At 40.6% G+C, this 13,751-nt stretch overlaps 1 protein-coding gene and 1 pseudogene across 1 annotated transcript; both read right to left on the bottom strand.

The window, feature by feature from the left end:
• Window positions 1-848: 848 nt before the first annotated feature.
• On the bottom strand, window positions 849-6,152 carry LOC136311685 (translation machinery-associated protein 7-like; annotated as a pseudogene).
• Window positions 6,153-6,566: 414 nt separating this feature from the next.
• NDUFB4 (NADH:ubiquinone oxidoreductase subunit B4) lies at window positions 6,567-13,535 on the bottom strand. The gene is made up of 3 exons (XM_066241172.1): window positions 13,315-13,535; window positions 8,144-8,290; window positions 6,567-6,683 (listed from the first exon to the last, which is right to left on the bottom strand). The coding sequence occupies exons 1-3, from the start codon at window positions 13,492-13,494 to the stop codon at window positions 6,621-6,623; spliced, it is 390 nt and encodes a 129-aa protein (XP_066097269.1). The 5' UTR covers window positions 13,495-13,535; the 3' UTR covers window positions 6,567-6,620.
• Window positions 13,536-13,751: the final 216 nt, after the last annotated feature.

The following is a 13,751-nucleotide window of genomic DNA, read 5'->3' as shown; positions in this document are numbered from 1 at the left end:
TCAGAGAGGGACAGACAGGGACAGACAGACAGGAACGGAGAGAGATGAGAAGCATCAATCATCAGTTTTTCGTTGCGACACCTTAGTTGTTCATTGATTGCTTTCCCATATGTGCCTTGACCATGGGCCTTAAACAGATCGAGTAACCCCTTGCTTGAGCCAGCGACCTTGGATTCAAGCTGGTGAGCTTTTTTGCTCATGCAGATGAGCTTGCGCTCAAGCTGGTGACCTCGGGGTCTCGAACCTGGGTCCTCCGCATCCCAGTCCGACACTCTATCCACTGCGCCACCGCCTGGTCAGGCCTTGGTTGGGTTTCTTGATGAATTGCACAAGTCATTTCTCCTGTCCAAACCTTTCCAATAGAATTAGGCTGTGGGACTGGCAATTCTTTAAAGTTCCTTCCAGTTCTAATATTCTGTATACCTGTGAATGTACTAGAAAACCTAAAAGTGCAAGTGAGAGTCCCTGCTCTCAGGGGTATATTATATTATATTATATTATATTATATTATATTATATTATATTATATTATATTATATTAATTATTATATTTTCAAATGAGTTGGTTTAATTCTAGGTGGTATGGAATTTGGGATAGAACAAAGACTGAAGAACACACTTTGACAGGATTCTAGGCTGGGTTTACTCTGACTGCACAGCCAAGGTTGAAATGGCAGAACCAAAGAGATGAGCCACTGCATGATAATTATTATTTATTACAAAAGTTTATTCTTTAACATACAACAGGCTCCAAGACAACACTTCATTCTAGCTAAAAGTGGCAAGAGATGTTAAAAACAGGAATGCAATTAAGGATCGCCATTGTCCCAAGCACAAGGAACAGCTAGCTCACTTTTTGCCAGATTTCTTAATTCCACCTGTGGCCAGGGGGCCCTTCCCCTGGCCTTCACTTTAGCTCCTCAAGTTTCTTCTGCTCTTCTTCTGCTCCTGCTTAAATGTCTCATCTTGTCCATCTCGTTAGCCTATTTCTTGGACTGCTTCAGGGGCTTTTTCTTGACACCTTTGTGGTTTGACCTACTTTATTTTTATTACAGTTTGTATTCAACACTATTTTATATTAGTTTTAGGTGTACAGCATAACATTGACATTTATATACTTTACCAAGTGTTGTCTCCAATAACTCAAGTGCCCACCTGGCACCATAGTTATTACAATATTGTTGACTATATTCCCTATGCTGTACTTTACAACTGCATGCCTAATTTGTAACTTACAATTAGTACTTCATAAAGCATTATCACTTAAACCCTCCAGGCTGAATTAGATATCCTTTTTTAGTACTGGACTCCCTATAGCACTGCTCTTTAGCCCTTTCAAAAAATGGTTAAAGACATGTCCTCTCTCAGAGTCAGACTGCCCAGATTTAAGTTTTATCTCAGCTTTATTAGCTAGAGGACTTGAGCAAAATATTTAATCTCTCTAAACTCATCTTCATAATGGTAATTTTTAAGGTATGTTGGAAGGTATGTAAAGCTCTTACTTTAGTTTAGTGTCTGGAACACAAGTAAAAGCTTAATAAGGGGTGACTGCCATTATTGTTTCTCATTATTGTGAGTTCCTCCAAGTAGCTGTATCTTCTTCATATTAGTACTCTTGGGGCTTAGTAAATGACCAGGGCTCATTAAGTGACCAATGCAGAGTAGACCTAATGGCCAGTGTTCTACTAGAATTCTGTAGGACACAGGTTCCTCTGCCCCAGTGGCTCCAGGAAACCAACCATCTCCGGTACTGGCAGACCAACAGCAGCTGATATTACTTGCTACCTGCATTGGTGTCTCCTCTAAAATGCCCTGATGGGACCAAATCACTTCTGTGCCTCCCCTTCTGCACAGCCTGATTTGGGAAGAGCAGCTACCTATCCAACTTCTAGTAGACAGCTTCAGGGAAATTGACCACCCCTATCTCCATCTACCTTCACCCAAGCCACTCCATGTAAAACAATACTATTCTTCAATGCTGTCTCCCTCCATCTTATATAAAGTATGAATAAAACCCTCTTTAGAAAACTTTGTGTTTTCACTGACATGGAACATACTGTAAAGTAGAAAAATATGCATAAATTTTGTGCAAATGTAGTTTCAAAAGAAATCTCCTACCATCGTCTCCTACCCATGACAATTTATCATATTGCAGCCCCTAAGTCTCCTCTATTGATTTCTTGAGCAGACTCAGCCAGTTACTTTCTTCTCCACCCCCAAGATTGTTCCAGAGCATAATTATTAAATAAGAGATGAATGATTTAAATGCAACTGGTGATGTAAGTAAAGAATTGACTCAACGCTGATAAGGTAATAATTTTTATGATTATGGGGGGCAATTAACTTGAACTTTAGTGCCAAGTTTGCTCTAGAAATTTAAGATGTTTCACCAGCCATCCATCTCCAGGGACATTCAAAGGTCAGGTATCAGACTTTTAGCTTCACTTTAATCCTTTAAATCCTGAAGCTTGGCAATGAGACTGATGCACACTGTATTTTCTTGCAATGATGGTGTCCAGTTGGGTGACACTGCTCAGTATCTCTCAGGTCATAGTGGGCATCAGCAGAAGGAGTCTCCATCTCAGCTAGAGAAATGGCACTTAACAAAGCAGCCAGAGGGGAAACTATGGGAAGTATCAGAATCATAGTTATAGGTACAAATATGTCTACTAATAGAACACAATGACATTCTGTTTGTTCACAGAGTAGAAAGTAGAAAGTGGCAGTGAAAGCTTTAAAATTAACTAATTTTAGCAAGAGACAGGAAGTGAGAGAGATGAGAAGCATCAACTTGTAGTTGCAGCACTTTAGTTGTTCATTGATTGCTTCTCATGTGTGTGCATTGACGAGTGGACTCCAGTTGAGCCAGTGACCTCTTGCTCAAGCCAGTGACCTTTGGGCTCAAACCAGTGATGACGAGATTATATCGATGATCCCACACTCAAATCGGTCACCCCATGCTCAAGCTGCTGAGCCCAAGCTCAGGCCAATGACCTCAAGGCTTTGAACCTGGGACCTCAGGATCCCAGGTTGGTGCTCTAGCTATTGCACCAGCACTGCTCAAGCTAGTTTTATGAATTTTAAAGTGCTACCCATATTTTAGTCATATATACATAATCAAGGCAGTTTTTTGTACAGAACTCTAATTTCCTTAAATACCCCTTAATGATCCTGCAGAGTGTAGAGATAATCAGTAGTCTGTATCTCCCCCAAAGTTATTAGAAGACTGTGAAAGGTGCCACCAGGAATGAGAAAACATGAAAAGAATTAGGACTGAACATGATGGGAATTTCAATCAGAGCATGAATGTAGTCTTTTTCTCCAGGATGGAGACATAATAAAGGGTAAAAACCATAGTGCACAAACAAACCAGCCTGTTAGAGATGCAATTTTGTTTCAGAGAGGAGATGGGATATCATACAAGGATAAGAACTTAATAAGACTGGCTTCTCGTGCATGTTCATAAAGGGAACTATTTGAAATAATATATTTAGACTTTCATGAAGCTTTCAACAAGTTCACATCCCAGAGTCATCCTGGAATTGGCAGGGGTGGCTTTGTTCTGCATTGAGGACTATCTCAAAAACTAAAAATGATTTCTGGCCTCAAGTCTTACACAGCCTACTGGTCATCCTCCAGCCTTTCTTGCCCCAAGATTATCCTCCAGGATCCAGAATGAACATCCAGGAATGCAAATCCAATCAGGTTACTCTTGCTTAATATCTTCCATTGCTCCCATTGCTGTCTGGATACTCTAAACTCCTTAACTGTGATTAAGACCTTTGTTGGATGCTCAGCATTTGAACCACTTCTTGTTTAAGAAGTCGTTACTTGCCTCACGCTAGAGTTGAATATGCCATGTGCTCGCCATTTCAGCTTCCCTTGCAGCTAGAACTCAGGTACATGAGCTAGGTTTGGCCAATCCTATATCTCTGCACTCAGGAGCAAATAACAGGTAGGTAACAGAAACCTTGAGGAACTTTCCCCAGTGGCTGTGATTGTAACAAGCTTGATGAGTTCTTGGACTAACAGTGGCAGCATAATCAATGTGGGATCCTGTGCCCAGTGCCCAGAGCTAGCAGCACCAGTCAGACACACGGCAGCATTTAGTGCTCAGATGAGGTGGCAACTACTGTTCTCACCAGATCCCTTCTGAGTGTGATATGAGGCATTGTGATGATAAAAAAAGAATCTTTAAAAACTCAACAATTAAAGACACATTGCAATAATTCTTGATGTTAAAAAAATGTTTTAAAATTTTTGACTATCCCTCTCTGGGCACTGCTTTCTTTCCAAAAGCTTAGGTACCAAAGATGTATTGTAAATGTTTTTCCTATTATTAAGGTATGCTAAAATAACTCCCTATAAAAGAAGATTGGTATGATCAAGGACTATATCTTTCATTTATCTTGTTTGTGCCTTAGAGTCATTAAGAAAAAAAGACATATTACATTGGAAAAGTTGGGCAGTGGATTTGAGCAAGCAACCCAATAAATATAAATGAACTAAAATATATGAAAAAAAGTTAGACCTCAATAATAAATGCAATACAAATTAGTTTTCATCAATCAGGTTAAAAATTAATAGCAAATTCTCACTGAGATCTTAATGTGTGCTTCTGTTCTAAAAACTTTTTAAGAAATAACTCATTAAATAATGAGTTTAATATTATAATTAGTATATCCATTTTAAAGATAAGGAAACTGAGACACAGAAATTTTAAATACTTCCCAGCTCACTTAACTGGAGTCTGAGCAAGGATACAAAAGCAAGAAGAGGGTGGGGCTGAAAGTTCCAACCCTCTGAGCACAAGGCTGGCTCTCCTGGCAACCATCCCCATCCTTAGGTAGGGTCCTAATGTCACCTCCTTATCATAAAATGAAAGACACTTTTATCTCATCATTTAGGAAATCCCAAGGGTTTTAGAAAATCTGCAGAAACAGGGACAAAAAAATAAATACATATCTATTATAAATCACATTATCAGACTTCACTTTAATCTGAAGTCATAACTATCTCCTGATTACTTTGAGCTTCTTGTACCTGGGAGAAAAAGAGGGGAAAGAAAGGTTTCCATATTGGCAGCACTAAGTGACCTTCATTACACAGAGCTGGGATTACTGCTACACAATGAGGGAAGCAAGAGACATGCCCGGAATTTGGGATCCACTGGCACATTTTGGTGCTTCCGTGTCGTGATAACCGTAGAGACAATTGTTCCAACAAAGGCCTGATGCTGCTGTTTTGGCCTTTGGAAATGATGTTTCTGGTGACGGCACCAGACAAGCAATCTAGAACTGCTAAAGTGAGGATCAAGAGAAGGGAAGTCTATACCAGTGGTTCTCAACCTTTCTAATGCCGTGACCCCGCAATACAGTTCATGTTGCGGCGACCTCAAACCAAAAAATTATTTTGGTGGCTACTTCATAACTGTAATTTTGCTACAGTTATGATTCGGAATGTAAATACCTGATATGCATTATGTATTTTCCGAAGGCTTTAGGCGACCCCACTGGGGTCGCGACCCACAGGTTGAGAACCGCTGGTCTAGACAGTCTGGTGGGGTATCAGTTACAGCCCAGACCAGTTGCAACAGTGTGGACTGTTGCTTGTTCCACTAACCATCCTGTACTGAGATTGTACCTACCCACCAATCTGAATGGTGTTAAATTGGACGTGTCATTCCTAAATGTTATAAGTATGCCTTGAAAGTTAAAACCAACATACTAATGTCAGTCAGTCCTACAGAGCATGCTTGCCTCCTATGGCACTTGATTTTACTCTGCCTTTGTAAATGAAACTGTCACCAAATCGTTTCAAGACTGAACTATAAAGCATACTTTTATTTTATTGAACAATACTATCATTTCATCTTCATGGCCTAATGAGGTAGGCATTACTATCCTCATGCTATAGTGGAGGAATGCAAGCCTGGTATTCCAACTAAATTAGAACTAGGATTATAGTCCAGATCCGACCTTCAAAGCCCATTCTCTAAACCACTTTACTTCAGTTCCCCAACACAATCTCCACCTTCCATTTCTGCACCCCACAGCAGCCCCCAGTCCAGCCATACCCAACACACCTTGCCCTCTCGTGCTCCTGTTTCGCTCGGTCAACCCCTTCAACCCCAGCACCTTTACCCAATGCCATCTCCCCAGCACGGCTGCACCCTCCGCTGGCCGACAGCACTCTCCTGACTCTGTATCTCCTTTTCACCACACTGTTGTGACTGTCTGCTGCGTTTCCCACTGGGGCTGAAGCCAGACCAGAGCTTTGGTATTAAGTAGTACCAGACATGTAATAAGCAGAGATGATGATTGTTGAATAAGCAGTTGTCAGCGTACGTACTCCTTACGCACAGAGCCTAAGTCTGTCTAACTGTTGTATTCCCTGCCCACAGCACAATGTCTGGCTCATAGCAGGAATGCACTTGTTGAATGGTGAAATGAATAAACATGCACTTGTTTCTTCCTTGAACTGTGACCTCTCACAAAGTAGGGATTCTACAATGTCTGGCAAATATTTGTTGAAGCAATGTGTAGTTAATAAAGAGAAACTACTAAATGAGTAATAGAAGATTTATTTAAACAATAATACATATAGTCATCATTGCCACACTTAATATGAGATATTAAATGTTCGATCCACTTTTCCTTCCTGGATAAGTTTTTCTTTTCTATCCTGAATAAAAAGAGAAAAAAAATATTAAAAACAATGTATTTTGGTACAATCCATGATACAACTCTAAAAATAGGAATGAAACACTCCAAACCGAAGTCCAACCCCCCACCGTTTAAACCTATGGAGTACAGGTAAGGAAGTAGCAGTCTGAAAAAATAAAGGAACAGTAAGAAACTACTGCTATTGAAAAATACCTTACCCACATTTTCGTAAGTAAAACTGTATTATCTCACTTGAAAGCAAAATACAAACACCTTCTGGATAAGTGTGGTCTACCTTCCCATTAAGCAATATTTATCAAGATAATCAAAATACATCAGGCCTGACCTGTGGTGGCGCAGTGGATAAAGCGTCGACCTGGAAATACTGAGGTCGCCGGTTCGAAACCCTGGGCTTGCCTGGTCAAGGCACATATGGGAGTTGATGCTTCTAGCTCCTCCCCCCCTTCTCTCTGTCTCTCCTCTCTCTCTCTGTCTCTCCCTCTCCTCTCTAAAATGAATAAATAAATAAATAAAATACATCAACTGTAATGGGTAAACGTATTCACTGGTTTAAGGCAGAGATAGACAGGTGGGCTCCAGTCTAGAGGGTAATCTGAGGCCTGGACGCTGGGGCTGGGGGTCCAGTCCCAAAGTGGTCTCCTGTCAGGGAGAAACCTGCTTTCTCTGCAGCCACACCCCCGGCCTCTGACAGCTGGGATTCCCAGCAGACTGCTTCTGCTTTTCTGTTGGTAGGGTATTAATATGTTGTAACATTAATTTGCTAAATGTGAACAATATAATTAGAATTCGGACAAATAGGAAACACACTAAATGATGGATGTATTTTGTAAGTATGCTGCTCACAAAAATTAGAGGGTATTTCATATGAAGCTATACAATATCCCCTAATTTTTTGTGAGCAGTATACTTAACCCAATAAACATTTCTTTTTAAGAGAACGGAACTAAGAAAACTAATAAATACAAAAATTTGCAAAGATAGTATCTTAAGGTTAATCAGGATAAGAAAGTTTGACTTCTGCACAGCCAATAAGATAAAAGAAATTAATTTTTTAAGTTATTTTTGTCTCTTCTTGTCCAGCAGTCACAGTATACTTTCCTTACATTATCTAAAATACACCAGGGAAACTTTTTCATGAGCTAAATTCAAATCTTAGAAATTTAAACTAATTTATTACTTTAAATTCTAGAGCAACTGTTAAACTTGAAAGACCCATAGACTATAGTGATTTTTTTTTTAAAAAGCGTATTTCTATGAGTTGAGGTTATAAAGAAATAAAACCAAATATATAACTCCAATTATGTTTTAGCTCTTGCTGGAAAAGAGAAATAAAAGAGAGAAAGTGAAAGAAAAGTAGAGGGCTAGACGGAAGCACATCAGCGGCCATCATCCAGAGAAAGAGACCGGCACAGGGCGGATCTACCGCGCAAACACTACACCTCGCGTCCTGATACTTACCCTGTCAGTTTTAAAAACGTAATACCAGAAGAAGAGGGGCCCAATTCCAACCACAGCTCCTAAGAGTGAGGTCTTGGGAGTGGGTCTAAAATTGGGAAAGACATTTGCTGATCTTGCGTAGGTCCAACGAGCCAATGCAGGATCTTCCTAGAATTAAAAACAAAAAGCTATAGCCTGACCTGTGGTGGCACAGAGGATAAAACATTGACCTAGAACACTGAGGTTGCCGGTTGGAAACCCTGGGCTTGCCCGGTCAAGGCACATACAAGAAGCAACTACTGTGAGTTGATGCTTCCACCTTTCTCCCTCTCTACTCTCTAAAAATCAATAAATAAAATCTTTTTTTTAAATTAAAAAATAAAAAATCTTAAAAATAAAAACAAAAAGTTACAGGAACAATCTCATCAGGACTTTTGTGGAGGAGCATGGGAGATACCTCCCTTTTGAATATTCCTAAGCAGCTTTAGGGAGTATCTTTCATCTCCAGTATCTGCTGAATAATTCTCCAATGATCCTTCTCAAGTCCTTTAGAATTTAAAAGACTCTTTAACATCCCTGAGCTTTCTACTTATTGAGATTAAGAATCCTAATCTTTTTAAAGCTGTTAAAGAAGCCACTTTTTCCCTTTGATCATTTTATCTATTCTTTTCTAAATTGTTTTAGCTTCACTGTCTTTCCTGAAGTGTGAGCAACAGAACCAGACAGTATTCCTCATGAAGACCAACAGATTTCATATGCTCTGTACTTTGTACTTTGCTTCCAGACCCTTTCTAATGTTCTTTGTAGCCAGGTCTTTTCAGGCTACAAATAAGCTGCAGGAAAGTGAAGACTGAGGTAGGCTAACTATGAACTTGAAGTTTTTAAAGCTGATTTGGGTGATATTTTAAGAGCAAAATATTACATTTTACACTATTAAAACAGTTTTGTGGAAAGGATAAAGCTGTTCATGGATGGACCTAGAGAGCATTATGCTAAGTGAAATAAGCCAGTCAAAGATAGACAAGTATCATATGATTTCACTCATATATGGGATCTAATGAACAAAACAAACGAACAATCAAAAAAAGAGATAGACTTGCCTGACCAGGTGGTGGCACAGTGGATAGAGCATCAACTTGGGATTCTGAGGACCCAGGATCCCTGGCTCATCCTGCTTGAGCACAGGCTCACCAGCTTGAGCGTGGGGTCACTGGCTTGAGTGTGGGATCATAGACAGGACCCCATGGTCGCTGGCTTGAACCCAAGGTCACTGGCTTGCAGCCCAAGGTCACTGGCTTGAGCAAGGGGTCACTGGCTCAGCTATAGCCCCCCAGTCAAGGCACATATGAGAAAGCAATCAGTGAACAACTAAGGTGCTGTAAAAAAATTGATGCTTCTCATGTCTCTCCTTGTCTCTCTGTCACTATCTTTCCCTCTCTGTCTTTCTCTGTCTCTCTCGCTAAAAAATAAAAGAGACAGACTCATATAGAGATCAAGCTGACCACTCTCAGTTGGGTGAGGGGTGCTAGGTGAGGGGGGTGGAGGGATTGAGAAAAAGAAAGGAGAAAAAAATTCATGGAGTATAGTGATTGCTGGGGTGGGAGGGGAGAGATAGAGGGTGTAAGTGCAATAACTGGTGATGGAGGAAGACTTGAGGGGTTACACAGTACGGTTTACAGAGATGTAGAATTAGGCACTTGAAATATGTGTAATTATGTTAGCTGGTGTCACCCAATAAATTCAATTAAAAAGAAAAGAAATGACAAGGCTATTGTTAAAGAAAAATCATCATTTATCTTGGTTAAGAAAAAAATTGTCCATTTCAATATATTTATACTAGAGTAACTATGTAAGATTAACAAATGTACCCCAAATACATAATTAAATTTAAGTAGCTAAATCTCCAAATGATTTTACAAAATTATTTGCTCCAATTAACCAATGGGTAAAAATAAGCAAATGAAATCAGCATTAAAATTTTAAACTGTCAGGAGAACATTCAAGGTCTAACCAATAACGAAGTCATGATGGGTAGAACCAAATTACTTAAACTGGATCTTTCACAGTAACATTTTAAACCAAACTGTTTGCAGAAAAAGCAAAGGTGAAGACACAAGATATAGATTTAAGGAACGAATTCTTTTATCTATCTCTTCTGCTATTCATGTATTTGAATGACTCTCCCATAAATTCTCACATTGCCAATCACCTCTCTACACTTTGATATCAGACATATGTCTTCTAGAAACACATTTCATTTCAGAAAAATATCAATAGCTCCATGACCACCGTCCATTGAGGCCAGTACTGCTGTAAAGAGAGGTTCCAAACCTCTCATGCCATGGGGACAGTTCTCCCTGACACCACTCCGTTTCCGCACTGCTGGCAGCAGGTGACATGGTAAACACTTCTTCCTGAAATCATGGCTTCCAGGGCACACACACAGGCTTGGTTTTCCTCCTCTCTGGCCATTCCCTCTTAGTCTCTTTTGCTCTCTTTTTCCTTACTCATCAACCTCTTTAATATTGAACCTTGGATTCTGCTGGTCTTTCCTAACTATGTACATTCCTTGGTCATCCCTTGGTGATCTCCTCCAGTCACACGGCTTTCAATATCCATCTATAGGCTGAGACTCCCAAAATTATACCTCTAGCCCTAGACATCTACTCTAAACTCCTGAGAAAATATCCAACTATGACCTAGCCTGAGGTGGGCCAGTGGATAAAATGTTAACCTAGAACGCTGACGTCACTGGTTTGAAACCCTAGGCTTGCTCAGTCAAGGCACATATCAAAAGCAACTACTATGAGTCATGCTTCCTACTCCTCCCCCATTGCCTTTCTTTCTTTCTCTCTCTCTCCTCTCTCTAAAAATCAATAAATAAAATATTAAAAAAAAAAAAAAGTCAACCCTCCGCTCAACAATGACATGTTGTCTAATAGGCATGTCAAATGTGATGCATCTCAAACTGATTTCCCAATATTCCACTCAACCGCCATCCCTGCTCCTCTCGTTCTGCTCTATCATTTCAAAAAAGCAAGTTCATTCTTCTGATCGCTTAGGTCAAAAACCTTGGAGTCACTTTGACCACTCTTCTTCTCTTAAAATTCACATCCAACTTGCCAATTGGATTGGCAAATTGTGCTCTCGTCCCAGGTATCTTCCTACTCTGCCCTCACCTTTCTCCGTGTTAGCCACAATGATCTCGTCAGTACTTTTTGCAATTAACTGGGCACTCGCCTGTCTAAGTACGTTTGCACTTGATGTCCCCCCTGCCTGAAATGCTACTTTTACTTTCCCAGCTCCCTCACCTCACTTCTTTCAGATCTTCACTCAAATGTCAACTTTTCTATCAAGGCCTTCCCTGGGCCTCTCTAAAATTGCAGCTGCTCTCTCCTCCTACTATATACACACACTCCTAATTCCCCTCCTTGCTTTATTTCTCTTCTTACCATGTATCACTATCTAACTTGCTAAATGAAAACTTTCCAAAATTACCACTTGTTTCCCCCACTAGAAAGAAAGCTCTCTAAGAATAGGGGTCTCTGCCTGTTTTTTCCTTCACTATAACTGCAACATCTAAAAGAGGGCTTGGCCTATAATAGACCCTGAGCAATTATTTATTCACTGAATTAATCATCCTTAAAGGTCAGGCAAGTAATTTCCATGTATTGACCAATATATGATTAAGTGTGCAACACTCATTTAATGAACAGAACAACCAATGAGGCAGGTCTTATTATATACTACCTCTGTTCTACATGACAGAATTGAAATTGCCCTAGGTCACAGAAGAGGAAAAGAGAAACTGGCATTTAAACCTCAATTCTGTCTGGCTCAAGGCCTTATTTTTTTATTTATTACATCATACTATCTAACACAGCAAACCTAATTGTGTGAGTACATATATAATAAATGTCTCTCTATATACCTTCTTCCCAAATAAACAAGGTCCTGGCAGAAGATGGTACAGCCAACGAGTTAAGCAGATGCTTTGGGTTACATAGACCAAAGCTCAAATTCTGCTCTATCACTCTATGAACTACTCTTCCCTCCCATTCTGTCTTCTCATCTGTAAAATGGGGACAGTAAGAGAGCTTAACTCTCTAAATAGTTGTATTTGAATAATATTCAGGGGGAAAAAAAGTTCAGATAGTGCCTGGGGCATTGTAAATTTCCTTTAATTCTCACTTCTAAAAATTCCCACAGAGTATCAATGCAACTGTTAGAGAAAGTATTTTAAAGAAATTTTAAGCAGCCTGGTACAGCAAATTATTGAAAAGGACGCTTGTTACATAACAGTAACGATCTGTCAGTTTGCTGGGCATATATCATGTACCAGGAATTTTGCAAAGACTCATTTTTACCTCTCCACGATTCTATAAAGAAGATAATACCATTCTCATATATAAAGATTAGAAAACAAAGGTTCAGAGGGGTTAGGCAAATTGCCCAAGGTCATATGCAGTGTGGGGCAAAAGTCAGTTTCAGTTATTCCTATGGAAAATATTCATAAACAATAATACAAGAATAAACTCTTGCGTTTCGCCTACTCTCAACTGCAAATCTACTCTTGCCCTACCCTGTAGTTTGCTAGTATGTAGAGCTTTGGAGTTTGCCTCCAAAGCCCAAAGTTTCAGCAAACTGCAGGGTCTTTGGGTCTTTAAAAATATAAAGTGAAGAATCACTATATTCCTATCAGGAGAGAGCAGCATTGTTATGAACTGTGAAGTGAAAGGTGCAAACAGCTTTAAAAACACACACACACATTTTTGAACACTCATTACAAGCCCGGCACTGTACTGGATGGTCACGTGTCTTATTTCATTTAAGCCTCACAAGACAGGAAGTGCTGTATTAACCCCATTTTTCAGATAGGAAAACCGAAGGTAAGCAGCAGAGTTGAAAAACTTTCTCAAGTTCACCCAGGCAGGAAGCGATGCAGCCAGGACTCAAAACCTACCAGGTGCGAGTCCAGAAACCCGTTCTCTTGACCACCAAACTACCTGCTCAAGGTCAAAGGGCTAGTGAGTTGGCCTGCTCTCTGAGCCTGGACGACGGCCAATGCCTAAGCACTGATCGGGAAGGTGGCCGCCCGCTGCGGGGTCCCGGGTGGCCAGTCTGGGCAGCCCAGCCTGAGCAGACCGTGGAAACTCTGACCCTTGACTCCCTCCCACCCGACCCCCACTCACAATGAGCGTTCGGCGGCTGGGGTCATTGTACTGAAGCAGATACTCCCTTTTAAGCCGAGATCTTATGGCCAACCGCTCGGCTTGCGCCTTACGGGTTTCCGGAGATATGTCGTATTCAGCTGGGTCGAGGGTAGAGGGCAAGGTGGCCAGCCGAGAAGGCTTGTACTCGGAGGGCGCCATTTTGACAGCCTGCGCACAAATGCGCCTGCGCGGCACATACCACACGGCCCCGCCCTCTTCAATCTGATTTTAATCCTGAAGAAGTGCGCGTGCGCATTAGCGAGAGGTTGGAAATGGGAGTTTAGCTAGGCGTTTAGATTCTTCCCTCACTCTCATGGCCCTCGGATAGCAATCTGCACATGCCTACCTATCCCTTAACTCTATCGCTTCTTGTTTCTTTCTCTACTGGCCTGACATCCTGTTTTGTAAGGTGACCA

The sequence above is a fragment of the Saccopteryx bilineata genome, chromosome 8, assembly GCF_036850765.1.
Source record: "Saccopteryx bilineata isolate mSacBil1 chromosome 8, mSacBil1_pri_phased_curated, whole genome shotgun sequence".
NCBI lineage: Eukaryota > Metazoa > Chordata > Mammalia > Chiroptera > Emballonuridae > Saccopteryx > Saccopteryx bilineata.
The sequence above is the reverse complement of the archived record's forward strand: the minus strand, read 5'-3'. Positions and strand labels throughout refer to the sequence as shown.